A 27,907-nucleotide genomic window follows, 5' to 3' on the forward strand; every position below is an offset into this window, starting at 1 on the left:
TAGTACAGCATCTTTGCAAGATAAATATGCTGAGAGACCAGCACTAAGTGCTGTCCATAAAACTTAATATTGTTGTCTGGATAGTAGGCATTCTTCAGCCACTTGGTTTTTTCCTGTATGAATTATGACTAAAATTCTTTTGAATGATTATAGATATCATTGAAGAGATTATGAGACATTCCTGCATTTGATAAAATGAACATAATGTCATCCACAAACAGGAGTACCTGGAGGAATTCACTATCTATGAGGAATTCCACTTAGATTTGAACTCTTCCCTGGAAATCCGCCATGATAGGGGTGAACACCTTTGGAAAACAAACATCTTCCTAAGCATGTTATGTCTAATTTGATATCAGTAACCAGAAAATGTTGTTTTAAGATTATAGATTTAGAGCTGGAAGGGATTTTATAGGACCTCTAGCCCAACCCTCACATTTTACAGGTAAGAAAACTGAAGCCTAGAGTAATTTAGTGACTTGCCCAAAGACAGTAAGTGCCACACAGTAAGTAGGAAACTTAGGATCTGAACTCTTGTCAGATTCAGTGCTGCAAGTTCAGTGCTCCTTCCACTGCATCATATCAACTCGTTGGTTATTGGATTAGGATGTCACATTTAGAGCATTAACAGTTAATATTTATAGATGAACTAAAAATTATCATTTGACTATCTTTTCCCAACATTCTGTCATTATCATGCAGACATGGAAGGGGCAACCCAAGACAAAGGCCTATCTTGTGTTTTTCTTTTTTTTGGCCAAATACTTGATCATCTAGTAGCTATCCTCCTGATGAAAAGCTTTTCCACTATTGGCTAGGCTGGTCCCTGGACGGCAGACTCAGTCTGTCACTGTGTCCATACTCAAATGATAGAATCTATCAGAGCTTGTGAAGCTCTGGTATATTCTTCTAGAACTCATGGTCATCTCCATGCTACTTAGAGGAGTGCTGTAGTGATAAATTATGTAAATGTTTGTGTTGTTCTTAAATAACTTTTACATCTGACTGAAAAGTAATGATTGGTGGTGAGTTTAGATTTTCACATTCTACAAGTGAGATTAGGACTAATTAAATTCTGTCAAAACTCAGTTTATTAGTGTAAATGTAAACAGAAACCATTGTTTCCTCTTTATGTATAGATTAAGCAATATATCATTTCTTTTCTAGCAGAATTAATTTTTTTCTTTTAAAAAAAACAGATTCTGTTGGAGCCAGGAGTGATCCAGGATGTATTGGCAGCTGGAAGTCATCTTCAGTTACTGGAACTCCTCAATTTGTGTTCCCACTATCTCATCCAGGTATTCATTCCTTCCATACCAATATGCCTTTCACCTTCTTTTCTCCTGTAGTCTCGAGCAGCAGCCTTGTCATCCCAGCTCTTTTTTAGGCATCATAGCATAACATTTCACTCGGGAGGCCCATGGCCTGTTGTTGTAGGGATTCCTCTGAAAAATAAGCTCTGTGAAGGGTGAGTGGCTAGAGTTCTGTAACCTTTCTCTGTGGCAGAGATTTTAGAATAGTGGAACCCTGTCCCACTAAACTCTCTGAGCCTCCCAGACAATGTCTTAGAGTACTAGATTTAGAGCTGGAAGGGATCTAGGATGTCATCAAGACCAGTTCCATTATATTAGAGGAAGCTGAGGTTAAGTAACTTGCCCAGGATCACACAGGTATCTAGTGGCAGGGTAGGGATTTGGATCCAAGTCATTCGAGACTAAATCTAGTATTATTTCTATTACATAGTTATCTAAATTTATAAAGCACTTTCCTTAACTATGAGGTAGGTAGTTCAAGTACCATAATGTCATAGACTTGGAGCTGGAAGGGACCTTAGAAGCCTTATAGTTCAACCCCGTTATTTTATAGATGAGGAAACTGTGACCCAAAGAGGTTAATAATAGTTAACAATAGCTAATAGCTAATATCTATATAGCACTTACCATGTATCAGGCGCTGTGCTAGGCACTTTGCAGTTATCTCATTGATCCTCACAACAACCCTGGCAGGTAGGTGCTATTATTGTCCCCATTTTACAGATGAGGGAATTGAGGTAGAGGTTAAGGAGCTTGCCCAGGATCACACAGATATTATATGTCTGATGTCAGGTCTTCCCTACGCCAAGCCTGGCACTCTGTCCAGGATCAAACACTACTTTATAAGTTTAGTCAGAAGGGACTTCAGAAACCGTCAAGTCCAATCTCTTCATATTAACAGTGAGGAAACTGAATCTCAGAGAAGTAAAGTGACTTGCCTGAAGTCACACAGGTTGTAAATGACAGGAACCCAGGCTCTTTGACTCCAGAGTCACTCTTCTTTTCACTGTACCGTGGTGCTTCCAGTTACTGATGAGGATACTGAATCTCAGAGAAGCCAAGTGATTTGTCCATGACCTTAGAGCTAGTAAAGATCAGAGGAGGGTTTTGAGCTCAGGTCTTCTAAGTCCAGTGTTTCTTTCCTCTGTCGTTAAGATGGAATACTTGTCCTAAAAGAACTTTTTAGACTACATGGGGAGGCAAAGAATAAGCAGCTGAGAATGTAAATAAAAATGCAATACTTAAAGAAAAGCTGAAGAAAGTAATAGGTCAAGGCAGGATTTGTTTAAATGCCAGAGGAATGGTTCTGGCAGTAACTAGCACTGTTCAGACCAGCTAAATGGCGCAGTGGCTAGAACACTGGCTGTAGAGTCAGAAAGACTTAAGTTCAAATGTGAACTCAGATATGAGCTGTATGACCCTGGGCAAGTCACTTAATCATTATCTGCTTCAGTTTCCTCACCTGTAAAATAGATATGAATGATAATAGCATTTATCTCCCAGGGTTGTTGTGAGGATCAAATGAGATAATATTTATACAGTACTTAGGATACTGCCTGGCACATAGGAGGTATTTCATAAATGCATGGGGTTCCTTGCATCTCCCCTTCTCCAAAAGATCTATTTATTATACTATTCATTTCCCCTTGGTTCAGATGAAGAAATAATATCAACAAACATTTGTGATGGACATTTAAATTTTTTTATATTATTAATGCACCAAAATATTTTTATTCCTTCAAATAAAATTGTAAAAAAATACTTTATCAAATGTGAGAGTTCAGTGACTCCCTTTCATAAGGTAGTGGATTAGATAATCACTGCAATGTGTTAGAGACAATCTATTACAGATGGAAAGATGAAAGGACTAAAACCAAATAAAAAAAACTAAAATCCAGAGACATTAAATGACCATTCCAGGATCATACTGCAAAGGAAGGGAGATTAGTACCTGAGGTCTCCAGGCCTAGTCTGCAGTTGCCTAGGATTCCACTCTACATGGGAGGCATTCTGTTGTCTTTCAGGGAAAGGTAAGCATAAAAATACTCTTGGAGTCATGAAATGAAGCAACAAATGAAAGAAGTCAGTGTAAGGAGAAGAGTCAGCTACAGTATGTGTATGTTTTATAATTATTCCACCACGTTTAACCTAACATTTAATTTTTTATACTGTTTTTATCTCATTTTCCATTCTTTCTTTCAAAATCATCGAGAGGTAAGGAAAATGTAGTTTTATCCTTTTCCACAGGTGGGCGAATCTATAGAACATAAAGGTTAAATGACTTATAAGGGGGATGTTTTAATGAAAGAATTGAATTGACTTGTATTTGGCATTTTAGCATCACGCCTACATTACAGCCTGAGCTTTATGTATTACCTGACTAACTTTGCTGCCCTAGGCAGTTAAAAGACAATGATATGTGTTGACAACATTCTGGTAACAGTGTTCTGATTATTAAGAAACGTATGATAAGTAAGTTCTGTAGAAGTCAGGAAGCTCATAGCTTGGGCTTTTTTTTCCTAATAAAAAAAATTGAGATCAAGTGACTTGCTGTAGGTCAATATAGAATCTTGACATTTCACACTCGTGGTTTGTTTTCTGTTACAAAGCAACAACAAATACAGATAAGATTTCCATGGATGGTCATAGTCATTCAAAAAGCAAGAGGCATTTTGAGCATTTGAAACTCACATCGCCTCATGTGAGTTTGTGCAGTGTTGTTTGAAAGCTTTTCTTTTTCCACTGTGTTCTTTCTTTGTTTTGTTCATTGGTATTTTCTGATTTTAGCAGAGAGGCAGCTAGGTGACAGAGTGGATAGAGTGCCAGCCCTGGAGTTAAGAGGACCTGATTTCAAATCCAGCCTCAGACACTTAGTAGCTCTGTGACCTTAAATCACTTAACCCTGTTTGCCTCAGTTTCTTCATCTGTAAAATGAGCGAGGGAAGGAAATGGCAAACCACTCTAGTATCTTTGCCATGAAAACCTTAAATGGGTTCACAAAGGCAGACATGACTAGCTGACTAGACAATCACAAAAGAAAATTGTGGCAGAACTCATGACATGGGAAAGGGGTAATTTGACTATAACATAACAGCTGGTAAGGCCAGTATATCTTCTCCAGAACTCGGGATCTTCATCTTCTCCATGCCCTGTAGCTGTGCCTTGTTCATCTTTGGAGTAGGATACATCTGGGTGGGGTCAGTTTGCCTCTTGATTTGGGGAGAATCATGTAGCTGTTAATGTTTATCATGTATTAATATGTATTATTAAGCTGTTTATCATGTATTAATATTTCATTGCTCAGATGCATCTTATTTTAACATATTATTTCCTTGTGGGCTTTTGGGGGGGGTGGGGAAACACATTCAAATAGTGTGTTTTATGAGATAAGAAGCTTCCAGCTTATGTTTGGAAGAGTGCCTTCCCAAAGTTATAATGGATTTAGATCTAATTCAATTTGGTAAAAATACTCAACTAAGAAATGATTCCAGTCACTGAGATCAGTGAAAATTTTAATGAAATAGATCTTATTGATTCTTTTTTTCTATATCAGTATCATTTCTCAGTGATTTTTCTTTCTTCATAGAAGCCTCCCATGTTAAAAATAAGTATTGTTAAGGAAAATAAACACACACACACACACACACACATACACATACATACATTAGCCATGCCTCACAAATTACACGTCCATCCCTGACTGTAGTCCACCACTTCTCTGTCTAGAGGAGAGAGGAATGCTTCATCACCAATTCTCTGAAGGTACGACTGGCCACTGTACATATCAGAGTTCTGATATGATTTTGTTTTGTTGTTCTGTAATCTTCACATTTTCCAGAGCTACATACAATATACCTGAGACGCTGCTACTTATGTCTGCATTTGTATTATAGTTAGGTCAAGTCAACTAGCATTTATTAAGTACTCACTATGTGCTAGGCACTATGCTAAGTAAGTACTTTTGCCTTTGTTTGCAAGGCAAAAAATAGTCCTTGCTCGTAAGGAATTCTTGGTGTAATGGGGAGACAGCATATAAACAACCATGTATAAGCAAGATATATACAGGGTGATTTGGAGCTAATCCCAGAGAGAAGGCTCTAATATTAAGGGGGATTGGGAGAGGCTTCTTGAAGAAGGTAGGTTTTTAGCTGAGACTTGAAGGAAGCTGGAGAAACCAGGAAACAGAGTTGAGGGGGATATTCCTCTCTATATTTCTTAATTGCTACTGAAGTCAAAGAGATGAGAAACTCATACCATTGAATGACATGCTCTCTTTTTTTATTTCTGGAGAGTACTATAACATCTTCATCTTCATAGATGATCACATAGTGTGTTGAGGTTTGCAAAGTTCTTTGTGTATATTACTACCTCAATCGATCCAACAGCTCTGTGAAGTAAGATCTATAGGTATTATCATGCACATTTTCAGGTGGGAAACTGAGGTTCATAGGAATAATTGGCAAGTCATACAGAGAGGTAGGAGTAGAATGCAGGTCCCTATTGATGTCAGTGTTCTTTCCAGTATACTTCAGTTCCCTTAGGAGTAGGCCACTGAAGGTTGGAAGATCTTTACTACCTCAGAGATATATTTCGTTCTTGCTCCAATGGCCAACAGTTAGATTCCAGAGAGGCATTGTGTACTGATGATGTAGCTAGCAAAAGGAATGACATTGGAAGCCTGAAGAGGTCTTCAGTACCAGATTAGGGGATCGATTTTTCACTTACAAATTGGTAAGGTTATATCTTCTGTCATCTATAATTTAATGAGCAACTAGAGGGCTTTTTCCATATAGTTTATTATGATAGCTAACTTTCAAACTTTATCAAGTATCTGAAACGTACTAGCTTTAGCTCCAATTAAGTATAACTTTGCCTTTTTGCTTTCTGTATTTCACAAAGGACCTCCCTGTTTGTATTTGACCTTCTTAAAAAATCCAAGATGTGTCAGTTGATGTTAGAAGTTGAGCAAGATGTGTGAAATTAATAGCTCGCAATGTTTCCCCTAGTGTGCTTTTTAGAATTCATGCATCTATATATACTTTTCACAGTCAGCATATTCCAGGTACAATTATTTGGAAGCTGTGAGGTTCAATAATAGAGTTTTTCAGTGTGTCCTGATTTGCTGAGCCTCTTTTTCAAGATTGGATTCTTTGTCTAGCCTAATCAAGGTGGTCTTGAAAATGATGGTGTCTAAATTCCTTTGTAACTATAGTAAGAGACACCTATATGGAAATAAGCATGTTAACAACAAAGAAACAGATTAGCCCTGGACTGGAAGGTGTGGTGTTACTAACATAATTGCCCTTCAGATACAAAGATAATGTTTTGATATCATTTATATGACATTTGGTTTGATATGTTTGTTTTAATACTCACAAGGGGCAGTGTGCCAATATCTTTATGGGCATTTAGGGGCTAAAAACATTAAAATAATTTATTTTTGAGATGAAAATCTTCATGGCTTATGTTTTGTTTTGAAGTAGCACCTTCACAAAATTATAATGGATGCAGATCTAACCCAATTTGGTAAAATGTTCAAATAAGAATTTAGGAAATGATTCCAATCAATACAAGTAAGAGATTTTGTTTTAATGAAATAAATGGTTTATTGATTCTTTTTGTATATCAGTATCAAATTTCTCAGCGACCCTTCCTCCTCCATGATTCCCTCCCATGTAAGAAAGAAGCATAGTTAGAGAAAATTATACTACTGCTACTACACACTACTTTTTTGCCCAATGTTCCTCATGTTTATTAGCACCTTTTTAGTTGGGTAAAATGCCAGAAAACCTTTCTTGGAATGCATTAATATTATATGGTCTAAAAAAAATTGGCTATCTTTTGCAGTCTGAACTACCATATTTTGTGTACCTCAGTCTCTTTCCCAGCAGGATAGGATAAGAATAATCATAGAAATATAGAATACTTCACAGTTTCAAAGTACTTTATGTTTACTTTCTAATTGGCTCCTTATTTCATAGATGAAGAAATGGAGACTGAGACAGTGTCTGAGGTTGAAATTGGTCACTGCATGTATCAGAGTTCTGATCTGATTTTGTTTTTATATTCTTTAACCTCCTTGTGTTCTAGATCTATATATAATATACCTTATAGACCACTACCCATGTCTTCATTTCTATTATGGTTGTCAAATCAACGTGTATTTATTAAGTAATCACTGTGTGCTAGGCAATGTACTAAGCAAATACTTTTGCCTTTGAAAGGCAAAAAATAATCCCTACCCATAAGGAGCTCACAGTCTAATGGGGAGACAACATATGAGAAGCATAGTTAAGGTAAGTGCAGAGGAATAGATAGTGTTTGTCTCCATTTCTCCATTCCTTCTCCAGAAAACTCATTATTGGGAAATCCCAAATTGCAGCAAGATTGAATCTTCCTGGTACTTATATCTTTTCTGCCCCTCTTATTGGACCCTTTGACTGGAGGGCAGGGCCATGGACTCCAGGGCCTCTATTTAAAGAGGGAGCTTATTTCTGGCCAGCTACCCTGCTTCTGGACTTCTTTGGACTGCTCTATCATGCCCACACCCAGCCAGGTCCCTTTTTCAGCTTCTGTTTGTGTATTGCCTTTCCGTATTAGATTGTAAGGTTTTGGACGGCAGGGACTATGTTTTTATTTGTGTCTCCAGCATTCATCACAGTGTCTGGCACATTTTAGGGGCTTAATAAATGTTTATTAACTGATTTTTTGAAGGACCTCACATTTTAGCAACATGCAAACCACTATTCCTATACAAGATAAATGTATATGGAGAGTGAATGGAAGGTAATAGCAGAGAGGAGGCACTAGCAGGGAGGAGTAGGGGGAGGGGAGATGAGAAAAGGCCTTTTATTGAAAGTGAGATTTGAGCTGAATCTTGAGGGAGGCCAGGAGATAGGGGTGAGGAGGGAGAACATTCCAGGCAAAGGAATGGAGTTGGGGAATGGAAGCAGCTAATAGATGAATGTAGATAGAGCATTAAGTTTATATAAGATGTGATCTCTGCCCTCATGGAGCTTACAGTCTAGTAGGTAGAAAAGAAGCCAACATGAATCACTTTGACACATGGTATTACTTGATAATTATATTAGAGAATTGCTAAACAATATACTATATGAGGTTTGAAGGGGAAGCACATGGTCATCATTTGCATTCCCCTATAGAAAGGAATGAGATGAGATGTGATGTTCCCTCTATCTTAGAGCAAAGGAGAGGCATGCATAATGAAGAACTTAATAAAAGAAAGTCATTTCCTTTACCATCAGTTAAATTCTTTTCTTCTCTTAGTACCATATTATTTGTGTATTTAATATATTAAAAGATATTATTGGCAATGTTACTGTGTTATGTATATAAATGGAACTGAAATGAATTGGAATGTGAATAATCTACTTCTCTAATTACATGTGTAGACCACCATTAGCAATGATCATAGTTTATATGTACAAAGTACTTTAAAAATTTATAATGACAAGACTGAGATTCAAAGACTCAGTTACAGTAAATGTTGGAAGTAGTGAATATCAGGTCCAAGTCTCAAACCTAGATCAATTTTGATTATGATTCCAGTGTTCTCTCCATTACACCACTCACACGCAAGTATTGGCTATTCAACTTGTTATATTTTACAAATGGATTGTGTCCCTTACCTCATGGTCAACTAGACAGATTTATGGAATTTTAGCGAAAGTTGGAGTCCTTCCATGAAGCCAGCTGAACAAACTCCTATGATGCCAAGCCACTTACTAAAATAAGCTTCTGGGATGCCAGGGCACTTTGGCTTTTCCTCTGCACTTTTCTCCTATGCTCAAACAAAAGTATTAGCCTGGTAGTTATTGACCATTTGGGGTAACATGATCCCAACTCAGTGATATATCAGTTAATAACCTCCACTGATGGAGTTTCTTAAAATTTCAGGAAGTCTAAGAAAAAGACTGGGGAGTGTGTGTGTGTGTGTGTGTGTGTGTGTGTGCATGTTGCTATTTAGCATCAAGGTAGTGAATATTTTACATAGTTTAGTGTCTGAAGGAGAAGTGAAGTTGAAATGGGGGTAGCCCTCTCCTAGTTGCATTCCTAAGATGAATTAGTATTATTTCTAAACGTTAGTGTATTATGAAAGTACAACAGGCAGCTTAAAATGCAATTCCAAAATGGAGAAATTCTACACTCACACTCTTCCCTTCTCCCTATATTTTGTGCCTGTTTCTTCACTTTAATTCTCTTTTAACACTTTGTGTTTTATAGGGTACCATGTTATCTGTGACTTACCTTCCAGTCCCAAGTCCCTTATGCTTCCTCAACTTCCTTGAGTTCCCACTTAGGGACTCTTTCCTTCTAGGAATAGCACCTGTTTCCCTTTTATACTTAGGACTTAGTTCTCCTTCAAACCCTCATTAAGATTTACCTGTCCATCTCCTATGTCTTCATTGGAATCTTTGTCTCTTGAACTAATTTGTGCTAATGGGAGAAGGCTAGAAGACACCTCCAGGTCTCTCCCCCTTTCCCAGGTAACATAGGTCATGTGCTGCTTGACAATGATCACTTACCTGGCAATTTCTCCTCTGGCTTGCTACTTGTCACAAAGGATTAATACACCAAGAGGGAATTTCCACTCAGTTAGTAGGGGAGGGTGTTGTTGGTACAGACAGGGCCTTTTAGTGCCCTTCAATTCATACTCTGTCCATAGTAACCTACTTTACCTAGGCATAAGGCCAACCCTACTTCATAATGAATTGGCTTTGAATCACAGGGAATAATGTATTCACTAAAAACTGAAAGGATCAAAGAATAGGTGTAATTCTTTGCCATAAAATAGGTTTTTTTTTTTGATGGATTAGTCACCTACCTCGCAGACTTCTGAAAGACAGGGGCATGGAAGAGGAAATTTTTGATGGAGAAAAGCAATAGGAAAGTATTATAGCATGGGTATTATAAGGGAAGGAAAGTCCAGGCCTGCTGTGTGGTGGAATATTCTAGGCCAGAGGCATCAAACACCATGTATGGCCAACAACAGGCTTGAGTGCAGTCCAAATCAGATTAAAAAATAATTGGGATCTGTGTGCTTCAATAATGTCCAAGTTGATTAGACAACACATGTTGTGGAATGGGCCTCTTTTATTTAGCTTCTGACAAATCTGGGATCTATGAAGCTGTGTCATTTTACAGACACACATTAGCTCACACATATAGCATCCTTTCCCCTTCATGTACCCCTACACACACCCAGTCAAAGTGTAGTTCAGTATTTTGTATTGAGTTTTGCTTGGACTATCTAGTGTCATGTTTTGGAATTTAGACTGGGTGTTCTGATAGGGAAGAGGTCAAGATGACCCTTTAGTGGAGAAGTGAACTTTCCTTGAGGAAAGAATTGCCAGTAGCTGCTTATGGACAGCAGGTGGCAGTGTGAGCCCATCAGAAGTCAGTAGAGGAATTCAAGCAAAAATCAGGAAAAATGCAAAGAAAAATTATTTATTTTCCTACATACTAGTCTTCTGACCTAATCAGTAAAAAAGTCATTATTCACGTGACGCTGGGCAATATGTGTTGTAATTTTTAACAAATAATAGGAAACTGTTAATGTTTTCACAGGAAATACAGTCCTGTCTTGGACTGCAGTGGTCATTTGTCACCGCACTTTGTGAAATCACTCATTTGTTCTAATTTGAATGTAAATGACTCTAAGGTTTTACAAATAAGGTGACAGACTCACATAAATGTAATTGCAGGGTTCATCTCCCTCTTTTTATATATCACTCATTAGGTTATGAATTAAATACATCGTATTAAACCAGGGGCATGTCCAATGATGATATTGTAATGGCAAATTACTCTATGCTATTAGAGGTGTATTTTTTATTCATGGACATTAATTTGTCATTAAGCGGCATTAGTTTAGCACTTTTATGTGGAAGACGTGACCTGAAAGAGGAGACTTATGGCTGTAATATGAGAGAAAAGGAATACAAGTGCTCGATGTATATGGGCATTGTATTACTCTCAAGAAAACAGAAGGGCAGCTTTGCTTGATTTTTTTCCTCCCATTTATTTTGTTTCCTGTGTTTGAAAGAATGAAAGGTCATTCTTTCAGAGTGAAGAAGCTACATTTTTTTAGGATTACACATTTGGAAGTGCCACAAGGCCCAGGCTAAACTTTCCTGAGTGTAAATCATTCCTAAGCCCACAAACCTGAAGGTAATGTGGGATCTAAGAAGGCTGAACCAGATTCCATCACTCAAGTCTCAATCTGTGACTGATGCTCATGAGTCATCCCTTGTCTTTCATTTAGCTCTACACTAAATGGGTTAAAGTGGGAATTAATCTTTTCTGTCTTCAATGAAAGTATAAAGAAAGATTCAAAGGATGTTATTCTCTCTTGGAGGTTCTGGGAAGGAGAATTCTAGATTAAAAAATATTTTATCTTTGCATAGCAGAGACTGAGCTATGTCTTTTTGAAGAAAATAAAAATTCTGGTGATGGATTGGAAGCCACTAGATCTTTGAAAAGCATTGTAGATGCTGAAGATTATTGAGTGTTAGTTCTATAATGATCAAAGTTTTGGATCATGAGGTTAAATCATAGTAGGAAAAACTGTTAATATCCTAGTTCCAGTAGTCTTTCCTGTTGAATAAGTTCAGAGTGGCAGATGGAAAATTTTCCATCTTTCTTTGATGAGTGCATTGGTTACTGAATATGTTATATATTTTATGCTGTTATAATAGGTTATCATTACTTTTTAACTAAGTAATACTGAAATCACTTATAAGAGGTTATCTTTTCTATATAAGGTATTATTATTCTTTTAATTATTAACTTAACAGTATATCCTAAATATATAATACATACTAGGTACTCTGAACAGAATCATTTATCTTCAGGGTGAGAAGAAGAGTTATAACTCATTCTTGTTTTATCTAACACTGAGCTATTTCATGCTTTCACGTAAGAGAAGACAAATGATCACACCATCATGTATATTTAATGTACCCACAGTAAAATACATGACATATGTTTCATTCCATAGTTGCCAGCACAAATGCTTCTAAGATATCATGCAAGCTAAAGGAGACGTGGTGCCATTGATGATGGTGGAGATCCTCCAAAGAGCACAGAATAAAGTCGGCTTCATGAATTACTGACGTAATATATGGGGAAATATAGATATAGTTTTAATCATTTATGGAATTGCCTTGATCAGTGAAAAAGGTCCAGAAAAAGGAAAGGAAAGGGGCAAAATCTCTTGGAAACATTGCAGATGAAATTAATTATAGTCAGTGACTGATTATTTGCACTAATCAGCAGTATTAGGTAGCTGAATGGCATGGATGAGAAGAAAAAACCTAGAATTGCCAAATATTACTTATATTTGGCATTGAAATGGATTGTATAATATTTGGGCACCTTTTATTATCCTAATTAATTTTTTCTTAGACTAATATTAATGTTAGCTCTTGTTCCCTAGGCACAAACCAACTGATACAATGAGAAGCAGCCCTGAAGTCTTGGTGGCAGAAGGAAATTATTTGGGAATTTTAGATTTTGTTACAGATAGTACCAAAAGAGGATAATCAGGAAGTATGCTATATTTTCTTTAATTCCATGTGAGTTTGTGAAAAAAGGGGGAAAGTACCATGTTGGAGGCAGTAGAGTATTATGGAATGAGTACTGGCTCTGAAATCCAAGGATCTGGCTTCAAATCACAAGTTGGCAGATCACTTAACCTTTCCTCTAATTCAGGCTCCTCAACTGCAGATTGAAGGAATTGGGCTAGATCACCTCTGAAGTTCCTTCCAGCTCCAGATGCATAATCTTTTTTTTTTTTTAAGGCAATTAGAGTTAAGTGACTTGTACAACTAGTAACTGCCAAGTGTTTGATCTGAGTCTGGATTTGAACTCAGGTCCTCCTGACTTCAGGGCCGGTACTCTATCCACTGTACCACCTAGCTGCCCCTAACTTTTTTTTTTTGGTGAGGCAATTGGGGTGAAGTGACTTGCCAAGAGTCACATAGCTAGTGAGTGTTATGTGTCTGAGACCGTATTTGAACTCAGGTTCTCCTGACTCCGTGGCCGGTGCTCTATCTACTGCGTCACCTAGTCACCCCCATATGTATAATCCTAACAGAATTTAATGTCAGCACCCCTGGCCCAAGTTGCCAGCTGTAATATTTCTGCCCTTTTTTTGGGTGTTCTAGTAATCCTAAATTTCTGGAGATTTAAAAAAAATTAGTATTAGTGATCAGAATGAGTAATTGAAGGACATATATCTCAAAATCTTTTATAATTGCATTACTAATGTTTAGAGAGTGGGGGGAATGAAAAAGCAACCAAACAAGCACAACATTTCAGTCTTAATAGGTATGACTTGAAGTCATACCACCTCACCTTGAAGTTGAACCTCTAATGATGCTGAGAATCCACCTTAACTCAGTGTTAATGATTAATAAACTCCCACCTGGTCATGCCCTCTTAATCTTGGTGATTTTGAGTTCCCATCTATCATTATTCAGACTCTTCTCCATCTCCTACAACCCACTCTCTTATTCCCATTCCCTTCAACCCAACACCCTCTTCCCCATATTCCAGTCTATGTCTACCTACCTTTTCCACTGTGCTTTCTAGAATGTTTGCTCCTTAGGTAAAACAACTACTACCACCACCACCACCAAACCAAAACAAAACTTACTTCCATGTTAAATTGTTATCTTTTCCATTCCTTATATCTTTTGGCTCTCATGAGACCTCACTACATTCTGATGGCAGAGCCTCACTGGCCTCCCTATCCAGCACTGGTTGTACTTTCACTCAATTCCTCCACCTCACTGGTTGAGGTGTGGGAGTTGGAATAGTCTTTTCTTCCCATTGCTACTTTTTTGTTTGTTTTTTGTGAAGCAGTTGGGGTTAAGTGACATGCCCAGGGTCACACAGCTAGTCAGTGTCAAGTGTCTGAGGCTGGATTTTGAACTCGAGTCCTCTTGACTCTAAAGCTGGAACTCTATCCACTGTGCCACCTAGCATCCATGCCCCCCATTGCTACTTCTTACCCCACTGTCTACCACCATCACTCCTTAAACTCCCCGCCTTTGAGGTTTATTCAGTCTTTATCTACCACACAATCAAAATTCTAGAAGCTATCTACTGACAGAGGTCTACTGACCTCCAGGACACTTCCCTTCTTTCTTCAAAAAGCTCAGTTCCTGGATCATAATCTTTCTGTCCTTACCAACTTTTGCCTTGTACTATTGAAGGTGATTTCACCATACATATTGATGATCCCTCAAAGACTCTTAACTTCACAGTTCTTCAATTTACTCATTTCATGTGACCCCCTCCTTCACCCTACCTCAGCTACACAAAAGGAAATCATGCGCACTATCTTGCCATTTCTGCCAATGTACCACTTCCATGTTCAGGAACTCTGAAATTCCCTTATCTGATTATAGCCTGTTGTCATTTTGCCTTTTTCTCTGCCTTGTAATCCTGAATCTTGAATCCTGTTCTTCATTCTCACTCTGATCTCTAAACCCTGGAAATCTTAATTATTTCCCCAACCATCATCCCTGTACTGGCTGTACTCTTCTCCATTCTCCATCTTGACCCCTTAGTGACTGAGTTTAATTCTGTACTCTACTCTTTAATCCAGTCTCTTGTCCCTTTATCACCAATCTTGACCTGCTAGGCCTCAGCCTTGTATTACTTTCACTGTCTGCTGCCTTTCTTTCTATTTACCTGCTACTGAATGAAGCTAGAGGAAATGATATAACCATCCTGACTGAGTCCACTTCAAATTTATGTTACATAATCTCAGCTGGGCCCCCACTGCAGCAAGATAATCCTTTTACACTTTCCTGATTGACTTACTATCCCAATCACCAGAGAAAAACCAAAGTTTTTCAAACTTTTTCATCCTTCCTCAAACTTCCCTTATGTCCTCCACCCTCACTCTCCCTGCTGAGAACCTTGCTTCATATTTCACTGAAAAAATAAATGAGGTCATTTAATGAGAACTCCCTTTTCTCCCTTCCTCTTCTTCTCACATTATCATGATGTTGGCTGCCACTGTCTCTGCCTTCATAGTCTAACATGAAGAGTTGCCCCTTCTCCTTGACAAGGTAAACACTTCTACATGGGATGATTCCACTCTGTCTCATCTTCTTTAGCACATTGTCCCATTTTTCATTCCCACTCTCACTTATCTTCAGTCTCTCCCTGTCTATTGATTGCCTCCTTCTTACAAACATGCCCATGTCTCCCTTATTTTCAAAAACCTCTCACTTGATCCAGCTATCCCTACTAGCTGTTGTCCATATCTCTCCTCCCTTTTGTGACTAAACTTGAGAAGGCCATATACAGTAGGGGGCTCCACTTCTTTTTTCGAGCTTTCTTTTTAATTCTTTACAATCTGACTTCTGAAATTTCCTTCTCCAAAGTTACCAATTATGATTGCCAACGCTAATGGTATTTTCTCGATTCTCATCCTTCTTGAACTTTCTTGACATAGTCAATCACAGTCTTTTCCTTGATGTTATTCCCCCAAGTCTTCATCACACTCCCTTCTCCTGGTTTTCCTCCTGCCCATCTGAACACTACTCAGTCTCCTTTGCTAGATCTTCATCCAGGCTGTGTCAGCTAACTGTGGATGTTGCCCGTGTCTCGGGCTTGGGTCCCTTTCTGTTTTCTCACTGTACTGTTTCACTTGGGAATCTCATAAGCTCCTATGGATTCAATTATCATCTCTATGCTAATAATTTAAAGGTTTGCTTATCTATTCTGAACCTCTCCTTAACTTTAGCCTTGCATCTCCAGCTGCTTATTAGATATCTTAAATAAGATGTCCCATGGACCTTTTAAACTCAACATGTCCATAACTAAACTTATTATTTTTCTCCCTTATCATACCCTCTCCCTAACTTCCCTGTTACTGACAAAGGTGCCTGATCTTCCTCATCAGCAAGGCTTGCAACCTAGGTGTCATCCTATACTCATTACTGTCTCTCACCCTAATCTCCCCACATCCAGTCTGTCACCAAGGCTTGTCAGTTTTGCTTTTGTAACATCTCTTAGGGCAGTTAGGTGGTGCAGTGGATAGATCACTGGCCCTGGAGTCAGGAGGACTTGAGTTCAAATCCGGCCTCAAGACACTTACTAATTGTGTGACCCTGGGCAAATCACTTAACCCCAATTGCTTCCTCTTCCCAAAAAAATTTCTTGCATCTGTCCCACCTGTCTCCTGTAATATGTCTACCACCACCTCATTGGATCCTTAGCACTTCGCACCTGGACTATTACAATCATCTTCTAGACTATCTGTCTCAGGTATCTCTCCATGCCAGTTCATATTTCACTCAGTTGTCAAATTGATCTCCCTAAAACACAAGTTTGACTATGTCACCTCCTTATTCAATCAATTCTACTGGCACCTATCATTTTTAGGATCTAATATAAAATACTCAGGTTGGCCTTTGAAGCCTTTCTTGACCTCCTTCCTCCCACCACATTCTTTTCCAGTCTTCTTACATTTTACTCACTCCTGTGTACTCTGATCCAGTGACACTGGCCTTTTGCTGTGCCTCACATAAGACACTCCAACTTTCAACTGTGTATTTTTATTGTCTCTGTCCCATGTATGGAATGCTCTTCTTTCTCACCTGTGCCTTCTGGATTCCCTGAGTTCCTTCAAGTCCTGACAAATGCAAGCCAACAAGCAAACAACCTACCTTCTCCAGGAAGCCTTCCCCCATCTCCTTTGATGCTCATACCTTCCCTTATGTTGATTATTTCCAATTTAGCCTGTATTTATCTTATATGTACAAACAGTTCAGTGTTTTTTAGTCATGTCTGACTCTTCATAACCTCATTTGGGGTTTTGGCAAAGATACTGAAATAGTTTGACATTTCCTTCAGATCATTTTACGGATGAGGAAATTGAGGCAAACAGGGTTAAGTGACTTGCTCAGCTAGTAAACGTCTGAGACCAGATTTGAATTCAGGAAGATGAGTCTTTCCCAAGTCTAGGTCTGGCACTCTATCCATTGGGCCATCTAGCTGCCCTTGTTTGTACCTAATTGTTAGTATCTTGTTCCCCCATTACAGTGTGAGCTTGGTGAGAGCAGGGACTGTCCTTTTCTTTGTATCCCCAGAGCTTAGCACAGTGCATGGCACATGGTGGATATTTAATAAATGCTTGTTGACTGGCAGACTGAAGCACAGGAGGGAGTAAATAATGGAAGTTATTTATTCCTTTTATTCTTCCTCTAGAAAAAAAATAAGAGTGCCATCTCATGGAGCATTCTTCTTCTCTTTTGAGGACAGGATTGCTGTTAAGTCAAAAGAGGAAATAGAAGAAATCATGACATTGCACTTGACTTCTGATTAACCTTAGGAAGTAAAGACTGCCTTCACCCTGACATGAAATTTTCCTACCTCTATCCCAGAGAGAAGTGGCAAGTTTGTATAAAATTCTTATTTCTATTAATGGCTGCCAAAAAGAACGTAGCAAAGATAATGATTCACTTCTAGATTATGGAGATTGACTACTGGTCTTAGGAGCTGAATTTTTCTCAGTGCTAGGAAATATTCTTCTTATCATTAGTGGTTATTAGAGCTGCTCTGAGACCACGTGACATTTTTACATTTTTCTCAAAAGAGTAACATATATTGAAAATTGGTTGAATTCTGTGTAAGTTTGATTTCTGGTTAACTTTTGGAGAAATATGTAAATGAAACAAATATACTAATTTTAAAACTCATTTCTTCTTTATATTGTAAGAAAGGCTCCTTCTCCAAACTGATGTGCATAAGTATATAAGGATTGACTTAAAGAAAGCCAGTTCTGAAAATGGAGAAGTGTCCTGTTCTCTTGGCCTTGAACTTTCACCCAAACTTTCACCAAACTAAAGTCTTAGTTTTTTGGAGCAGCCTGCGATTTCCAGACTGGCCACTAGCTAGAAAGGACATTTCTCATATCAGATTATTTATGAGTGGTGTTTCAGTTAAGAAGTTGTCCTTATGTTAAAAAAAAAAACAACAACATTGATTTGCTTAAATTTGTGCAAAAGCAATTATTCTTTAAATGGTTCTTTTATGTAGACCGTACACTAGGAGATAGAAAAACTTCTCATAACTTTGATAGGGAGTCACACAGTCTCCAGATTGGAGGGGATTTCAGAGCTCATTTAGTCCAATCTGAACTGGAACAAAAAACGTCCTCTAGTAGAACAGCTGAACTCTGGTTTTCTTCCTGGATATCAAGGTGGCAGATTTCATAGGAGTTAAAAAAAGGCTACTTATGTGCATAATTAACTCAAGCAACCAAGTACTCTGACCATGGGCCCTTTAAAGACTGGCATAACCCACTCACCCTCCAGTAAGAATATACATACTGAGTGAAGGTTATAGTAGCCGCTATCTCTACATCCACCTTCTCTCCCCTAAATGGTTGCTTGTTAAAATCATAAACTTTTGATGTAAAATGACACAGAGACAAAGTTATCTTTCTTTATTTGCTACTTACTTTATTTAAATGAGTATGGTAGTCGGTGTTTTTGTCAGATATCATGTTTGTGTATTTTTCATTTACAGCTGTCAAATTGATCTGCCTAAAGTACAAATCTGACCTGTCATCTCCCAATTCAGTAAACTCCAGTGGCTCCCTATTGCCTCTAGAATCAAATTTAAAATCTTCTTTTTGACTTTTATCTTCTTAACCTTCCTCTACCAAACTTTCCAGTCTTCTTACACCTTACTCCCCTCCATGTACTTTGAAATCCAGTGGAAATGGGCTCCTTGCTGTTCCTCAAACATAACACTCTATCTCCTGCCTATGTATTTTTACTTATCTGTCCCCCATATTATCTTCAATTTATTGCATTCCACATATATATATATATATGTATATATGTGCGTGTGTGTATACATGTATATACACACACATATATGTGTGTATGTCTATATGTGTATATGTGTATATATACACACATACGTGCATGCATGTGTATATATACATATAAATATATACACATATACATACACACATAGCCTCAGACACTTACTAACTAGCAGTGGGCTTGCTTAGAAGGCAGCTGGGTGGCTCAGTGGATAGAGTGCTGGGCCTGGAATCAGGAAGACCCAAGTTCAAATACGATCTCTGACACTTACTAGCGATGTGACCTTGGGCAAGTCACTTGACTTCTGTCAGTCCACTGGAGAAGAAAATGGTAAACCACTCCAGTATCTTTGCCAATAAAACCCCTTGTATGGTGTGGTCCAAGGGTTAAGAAGAGTAGGACATGACTGGACAACTGAATAATAACATATATGTTTATGTATACCTATGTACACACATATACACGTGTATGTGGTTGTTTGTTTGTTGTCTTCCCTATTATACTTGGAGCCCTGCAAGAGCAGGGACTATATTTTGCCTCTCTTTGCATCTCTGATACTTAGCACTATGCCTGTCACTTAGCATAGTGTCTGACACATAGTAGATTCTTAAAATTTCTTTCTGATTTGATTTCTTATAACACTTAAACATCTTAAGGAAAAAAAAAACAATCCATATGCTGAAAAAGTTCCACTATTGGTTTAGATATTGATTGGAACAGATTTAGTAGATCAAAGGATGATCACAGGTTTAGACTGGGAAGACTTCTTAGAGGTCATTGAGTCCAACTCCTTCATTTTACAATTGAAGAAACTAGGATCCTGAGAAGTTAAAGTGACTTGTCCAAGGTAACACAGATGTTAATTTGTAGGTCAGAGTCTAATCCAGGGCCCTTTCGATAATTTATGTAAAAGTTACATATGATATATATTTGTATGTGTGTATATATGTATATCTATATCTACACATACACCAAGGAACATGTTATAAGACTGTGTAGAAGCTAAACTAATGAAAGTACAACCAAGTTAGGCATGTTTTCAAAAATCAACTTCTTGTCATATGTGAATTAGAGATACATAAGGAAATCAGTAATACTGATTATTTCAACATTCTCCTACTACCTTTGTAGTTTTAAAATGGCTGTATGTGCCATGGCTTTGTAAGAACTCTGTAGTTCTTTAAATGGGATTCTTAAAATACTTTAGAAGTGCCCTAAAGATGATTTTTCAATTCAAAAAATAACTATACATTTCTGTCTCTTATTTGTTTTCCACAATCTGATTGTAAATGTCTACTGTGAAGCACCATATTAAAGCTAATTTTGAACAGCATTTAGTATTATATAGAGCCTAGTGGATCATACTGATAGTATTAGTTGATGGTGGGCTCTGTGTGTGCTTATTGCCTATTGGATTTATAGATTTCAGGAGACCTTGCCACCAAAACATATTTAAAATTATTCATGATCCTCAAATATTATGCATACAATTGATTATGAAAATGCACCAGTAACCTAATTGTGGAAACCTTCTGTTATAAAACACAAATGTATTTAAATGCCTTCAAAGGCTCCAAAGAATGAGAACATGCTGTATTTTTCATTTTAGATTTTGTAAGTCACTTCTAATATTTTGTATTAGTTTAATCAAGTTGTACCATATACATATTTATATAAATGTATTAATATACAGTGTTGTGTAGTGTTCTATGCAGTCATATCTTACCTACATGGTTATATAGGTATACCTATGAAAAAAATGTCCAGTTGTACATATTGTATACAGTGTGCCATGCACATAACAGGGCTTCTTTTGCCAACTTAAATATGCATGTTACTTATTCTCCTATTCATTTACATACAGTGTTTGTAATATTAGCCTTGAACCATTATATCTTAGATAAAATTATCTATCTTCATTAAAATTATCTCCTTGTTTAATATAAATAATTTGCAGCTTTTTAGGAGATGATAATTTCATTTGTTTCAATGAACTTCAGAATTCCAGCTCTTTGTCATCATTTATTTGCACTTTTTTTAGCTTCTTTATTTTGAGTTTTTCTGAGACAAGAGGGAAGTCTTTCCACACAATCCTTTTCTATGGAGCCTGGTTGGGTAGTCACATAATACCTTGATTTATAACTATGTTGTAATCCAAATAGGAAGCAGGTGGAGTCACAACTGGGTGTGATGCCTTGGATATTAATGGCTTGGCTCAGCAGTGGAATTTCTAAAGCTGTATATACTTTTTTTTGGTCTTAATTATGCATTCATTAAAAGCTTTTATACCCAACAGAATAAAGTAAATATTTTTTGATCTCTGTAGTGTGCTCCCAGACTGTAGATTTGCACAGCAGGGTCTTGATAATCTGAATAAATTGTATTTCCCCAAGGAGTTTATCTTTCAAATAAGGTCATAAAGAAATGCCAGTTTTCCCCCTTTAGTTTTCATTGTGCCTTTTCTGCTATTTATAATACAGAGAATGGGAACTGGGAGTACACTGTAAGTAGTAATGCCTGCATGGTTCTTAAAATATATCCGTCAGTTACCTATGTCCTTGCTTGCCTTTGGTGAAGTATTTTTAAGCACTAATACAACGAATACTTTTTTTTGGTAGTTAAACATTTATTCAATTGAATTCAACATTTACTAAGTACCCACTATGTGTAAGGCACTCTACCAGATGCATGGCACACAAAAGTGAAAATTACACAGTTTCTGTCCTTGAGCAGCCTGCAATCCAGTCAGAAGGATAAGACATGTTCACAAATAAGGATTATGCAATAGAAACAAATGATTTTAAGTACAAGTTTGACTTTGTTTTTGGCTGCTGCTATTTGTTGAAAAAAAGAAATTTGCTTCAAATATTTAATGTCCTTTTTTTCTTTCTTTCTCACCTGATGAAGTAAACAGTATTTACCAAGTGCTCTTGCATGCAGAGCCCTAAGATGGGCACTATGGGAAGCCATTGATGAAGTAGAAGATAAGAATCTTTTACCTTTATGAGCTTACAGTCTAGTGAAGGATATGGAACACAAATGTTTTTATCCAAAGAGTAGAAGTAGGACATACAAAAACAGATCTGAAATGAGGGACCAATGTAAAGAGCTATATAAAGAAGTTTTTGGGGATCTGAGGAGCCTTTTAGAAATTGTCATTTTAATCCTTTCAAATATCGAGTCTGTAGACCTATTCAATAGAAAGTAGGCACTGTGCAAAATGCTGAGGGTGTGAATGCAACCAAAACCCACAGTCCCTACTTTTAAGGAGCTTACATTCTAATGGGGGAAGAAAACTCATTAAGGGGAGCCAGGAGGGGTGGGGGAGGATCAGCTCGTGGGAGCAAGGCTGCTTTCTGTCTAGGAGGTGGAGTATGACAGAGTGGGTAATGGAGCCAGGAATTAAGCAAGCATGACTTGGAGGCCTGCTTTTGTAAGCTGAAACTAAATGAAGACTTCCCTCCGTTGTGGAGGTTTTTAGCATTGTATCTGCTAGCATGCCCCTTCACTAAGTTACTTCGATTTTCCAATTACTGATTAGGTAAAATGATTTTGTTATTTCTGTCCTTATTCCTATCCTGTTGTAGGTTTAACTTAAGTAAATTAAAGTAACTAAGTAAACTTAAATTACTACTAAGTATAATTAGAATTTGTTTCTTTGCCTGATTCTGAAATTTCCCAAGAAAAATTTTGTTTTGTGTCAAGACATCTGAGGATTCTATAATATGAACAGTGGAAGTTTGAGGACATGCCTGTTAGTTCTTACTGGAATGGAGGTATCCCAAAGGAGTGGCTACATTATTGTTCTTGGCAGGTGATGCTTAGTGACCCAGCATATTTCACTGAGGCCTGATTAGAACTAATAGGGCACTATACCATAGTTTGTGTATGACAGTGTATAGTAAGTATGCTTGTGGCTACAGGAGCAAGTACTTAACAGTTGATTTCACATTAACGTTTTGGGAGGTGACTCAGTGAAGATATTTTCTAAGTGACCTTGTGTAAAAGGTAGTAATTTATAATCAAGCACTAGGTAGTCTAGTGGATGGATTGCTGGGCTTGGAGTCATCAAGACCTGAAACTTCCTGCCTCAGATGCTTACTACGTATGTGATCCTGGGCAAGTCACTTAACCTTTCTCTGCCCCTGTTTACCCCTTTGTAAAACTGAGATAATACTAGCACCTAATTCACAGTGTTATGAAAATCAAATGAAGGGTTTTGCAAACCTGAAAGCACTATATTAATGCTAGCCATTATTATAATGGGTGCTATATCATAAGTGGAATAATGAACCGAAGTATGTTATCCCCCAGAAAAATATGTAATGTATTCCTAGTGTAGCTATCTAGCTAGCTAGCTAAAAAGGAAGAAAATTTATTAAATAATTATATGTTGGGCACAGTATTGAGCTGTGGTGTTAGTGGGGGAAAAAAGGGAAATCAGAATGTTTTTGTCCTTATGTTAGCCTGAGAAGGTTATGGTGGTAAACTTAAGGTATTAGTTTATGTATAAGTATGTATTTATGTGTATGTATTCATACACATATGTATATACACATTTTATAAGTTGAAACTAAATGAAGACTTCATGTCTTGTGGAAGTCTTAGGCATTATATCTCCTATCATGACTCTTAACTAACTTTGACTTTCCAATTACTGATGAGGTAAAAATAATTTTATGTTTATTCCTATTCCTATCCCCTTGTCAGTTAATTTAACTAAAGAAATGAAGTAAAGTTTAACTAACACTAAATATAATCAGAATTTGTTTCTTGCCTGATTCTAAAATGCATATGAACATCTATCTATCTTGGAGAGACACTGCAAATAGACAATGAGATGAGACCATAAGTAAACAGAAGGAGATTGAGTTGGTTTGCCTTTGAAAATTTCAAAGTTATTTTAATAACTCCTTTTGCTGCCCTGCCTTCCTCCCAGCTTCTACCTGAATGAAAAAATGTAAAATTTCTATATTTTTCAGGTAGTATTGTATGGCTACAAGTCATAGAAGGAACACTACAGACCCCGAAGAGTCCTTTTCCTCTTGTACAATCTCATCTCTGAGTTTTTGTGACATTGCGCTCTCGGTTGTCTTTCTACCTATATAACTACTCAGTCTCCTTTGTTAGATCATTATCCATGTCATATCTTCTAATTGTGGCTATCCCATAGGACTCTCAGGGTGGGGAACTTGTAGCCTCAAGGCCACATATGGCCCTCTAGGTTCTTATGTGGCCCTTTGACTGAATCCAAACTTCACAGAACAAATCCCCTTAGTAAAAGAATTTGTTCTGTAAAACTTGGACTTGGTCAAAAGGCCATGCCTAAGGACCTAGAAGGCCACATGTGGCCTCAAGGCCTCAGGTTCCCCACCCCTGGAGAGCCTCTTCTCTTTTCTCTCTATATTTTCTCACTCAGTGGCATCATTTGGGCCCATAGGTTCTTTGTACACGTGGTCATCTTTCCTGAAATATTGAACTCGCCTCCTGATTGTTCCATCTGCCTCAATTCTCTCTGTCTATCGATCCATCCTTCACACAGACACCAAAATGACTTTTCCCCAAAGTATGGTTGTATTCAGGTCATACTCTGTCCACCTCAGGAAACTCCAGTGCTTCCCTGTGACTCTAGGATTAGAATATTTCTTCTCTGTGGTATTGGCTTTTTACAATCTGACTGCATCCTCCCTTCCCAGCCTTCTTACATATTATTCCCTTCATACACCATATGGTCCAGCCATGTTGACCTTCTTTCTGTTTCTCATATGTGACACTCTGTCTCCCTTCTCTCCACCTTTGTGTTAATTGTCTCTCATGTGAGGAATGTGCCCCCTCATCACTTCCATCTCCTAGAATCTCTAGCTTCTTTCACGACCCAGCTCCTCTGTCTCCTTGTGTATGAGCCCTTTCCCAGTTCCTCCAGCAGCTAGTGCTTCCCCATGCAAGGTTACCTTTATTTTTATTTTCTACATACCTACGTGTTGTCTCCCCTGTTAGAACATTAGCTTCTTGGGGGCAAGTTTTTGTCTTTGTATCCCCAGCACCTAGCATACTGCCAAATGCTTAGCAGCTGCTTAATAAATATTTGATTTATTGGTTAACTGATCATGGACATGGACAATCTACATTACAAATAAAGAATTAGAAAACCCAATATAAATGATGTCATCAAAGAAATGGATTGGCTAAGAAAGAAGATAGTTTGGTCTCATGGCCAGTGCAAGGATAACTGTCAAACAGCCACCATGCTCCACTGGTATTTTTGGTATGCCAAGAGAAGATGAGGAAGGCCCCGAGCCCATTGGGACACCGTGTGGTGAATTTATGGGAGGATATGGACAAGAGCTGTAAAGGACAAGCAGTCATTTAGATGAGTTGCCATCTGCTAAGCTGGAGATAATGCCTATCCATGCCAAGGAAGTCACAGATCCATTGGAGAATACTGAGTGCCATCTTGTCCTACACTTTGCTAACTTTGTGCTTTTGCACAGATCTAGAATAAACTCTCAGCTCTGCCTATTGAAATCCTCCCCTTCCTTCAAGACCCAGCTCAGGTATCACCTCTTCCATGTAGCATTTCCTGATTTCTACTCTCCCCACCCTTTTATTCTATCCCAAGTGGAAAATGTGCTCTCCTTCCTTAAGTTTTCTTAGAGCACTGTGTCCTGATCTGTTCTGTGCCCATGCTATTTTCTACTTGTGTCATGTGTATACATATTTTATCCCCAGTTGGATTGTGAGCTTTTTAAAGGTAGGAACTATACTGCTTTTCATCTTTGAAGCCCCAGTACTCTACCACAGTGCTTTACATGTAGTAAGCACTTTAAAAAAAAAGTTTGTTGAATTTTGTTGTTGAATTTGGAAGGAAAACATTTAGGTACATGTTGGAAAATTGTACTTATTGTGGGCTTCATTGAAATTTAATTTTGAGGGAAATAGGGCCTATGTTCAGAACAAAGTTTTGATTTTGTTTCATGAGTCAATAAAATCCTCAGGATTAGGACTCAGAAGTATTAGAAGTAAGTATTTAAGGCAGTTTATATAGTTTTCCTGAGCATTTTCACCTGTCTGTTTTATTTCTTGTCAGAATTTAACACTGATATGAAATTAAAGCAGGATGTCTTTTGGGCAGATTTTCAGGATAAGTTATAGGCAATACTTTTGTAGTGCAAGGTTGTTGTTAGGCGGTTGTTAAACTTGAATGGGACTTACCTAACAATGTTAGCCCAGGAGAAAGAATAAGCCAAGCATTTCTCCAGAGAGATGTCTGTGGGTATAACTATTTCTTCTTTCTGCCTTCATCAGTTGTGGAAGTGTGGAAGCCCTTCCTTTCAATTATTGCCTGTTTACATAGCTTGCTCTGTATACATTTGCTTGCATGTTGTCTCTTCCATTAGATTCTAAGCTCCTTGAGGGCAGGGACTGCCTTTTGCCTCTTTTTTATATCCTTAGCGCTTAACACAGTGCTTGGCACATGGTAGGTGCTTATGTGGATTGCCTGTTGATTGGTTCACTGTGGCAGCTATGGAGGTGAAGAGAAAATAGCCCATCCTAATCAGTTCCCTGATTTCTCCTGCCATCATTGCTTGGCCCTATTAACAGACCAATAGCCATCAGAAAATCTACCTGACAAAGTTTTTTTTTTTTAAATTGGAACTGAATCTCATCTGTTTACAGTTTACTTTACTTTCTCTAAGGTGCTCAGTACTTTCTTTAAAATGCTCATACCTCTAGTGACTTCATTAAGGGAAGAAAAGCCAATAAAAGAGAAACTGAAGTTAAAGAGTATGTAGGACTAAAAATTCTTGAACATGAAAAACTTGTGTCTAGTTAGTGAAACATGGAGGATGCATTTTGTGTTTCTTCTACTTAATTTGCCATCCACACTATACAAAACAAATAAAGAGTGTGTTCTGAGGGGAAAGGAAGAATGAAGCTAAGTAACACTAAAACCACAGGCACAATATACTTTTTAAGTGTTTCCTGAGTAACAAGAAGTGTACACAGTAATTCTGAAAAAAAAATTAATGGAAGTTGTGGGTTGAATGGAGACATGATAGAGATAGAACTTTTAGGAAATTTTTCTCTAACTTTTACTCAGAGGGCTCAGCTCTTAGTGTTGAGCTGTAATCTCCATTGGAAACTACTATCTGAGTTTGGAAGGCTGAGAACATAAGGGAGTATGTGAGACTCTCTCATATTTAGGTCAAAATTCACCTTAAAAAAGGTATCATCAAACCCATATAACTCCAAGTTCTCAGTTGATGGAGAAAATAAATGACTGCCTAGTGGATTGAAAAAGTGATTCCCTGTGGACTGTAATGCATCCTTTATGATAGTAAAACTGTAGCACTCTGGGGTGTCTGCTAGTATCTTCAACCAGTTGTATAGAAATTCCCATTTTAATATTGGGCCAGAATGTCAAGCCATTTTCTGGGACACAGGCTCTTTCATGTGGGTCTCTGCTCTGACACTTACTGTGTGATCATGGGCATGTCACCCAAACTCTGTATAAAATGAGAGTACTAATATTTAGGAGTGAGATAGACCTACCTGAATAATGTCATCACAGACTGTCAGGTCATGGCTTTGAATGCGGCACTGGCTTATGATTTGCTTTTTAAATCCTATTTTGTAAGTGATAAACCAAGAGAGACAGTGCATAGTTCAGAATCCTGTCGCTTTAGATGTGGCCATCCATCCCTTAGCCTTATC

General features: G+C 37.8%; 1 protein-coding gene across 2 annotated transcripts in view; it reads left to right on the top strand.

Annotated features, from left to right (window-relative positions):
* KLHL32 (kelch like family member 32) overlaps positions 1–27,907 on the top strand; it is a 294,695-nt gene that overhangs the window by 173,269 nt on the left and 93,519 nt on the right. For both annotated transcript variants that reach the window (XM_027855902.1, XM_027855910.1), the window contains one exon: positions 1,200–1,298. In XM_027855902.1, the coding sequence (XP_027711703.1) occupies positions 1,200–1,298 (99 nt within the window). The remainder of the gene's footprint in view (positions 1–1,199; positions 1,299–27,907) is intronic.

The sequence above is a fragment of the Vombatus ursinus genome, unplaced genomic scaffold (assembly GCF_900497805.2).
Source record: "Vombatus ursinus unplaced genomic scaffold, bare-nosed wombat genome assembly UNPS02000582.1, whole genome shotgun sequence".
Classification (NCBI taxonomy): Eukaryota; Metazoa; Chordata; class Mammalia; order Diprotodontia; family Vombatidae; genus Vombatus; species Vombatus ursinus.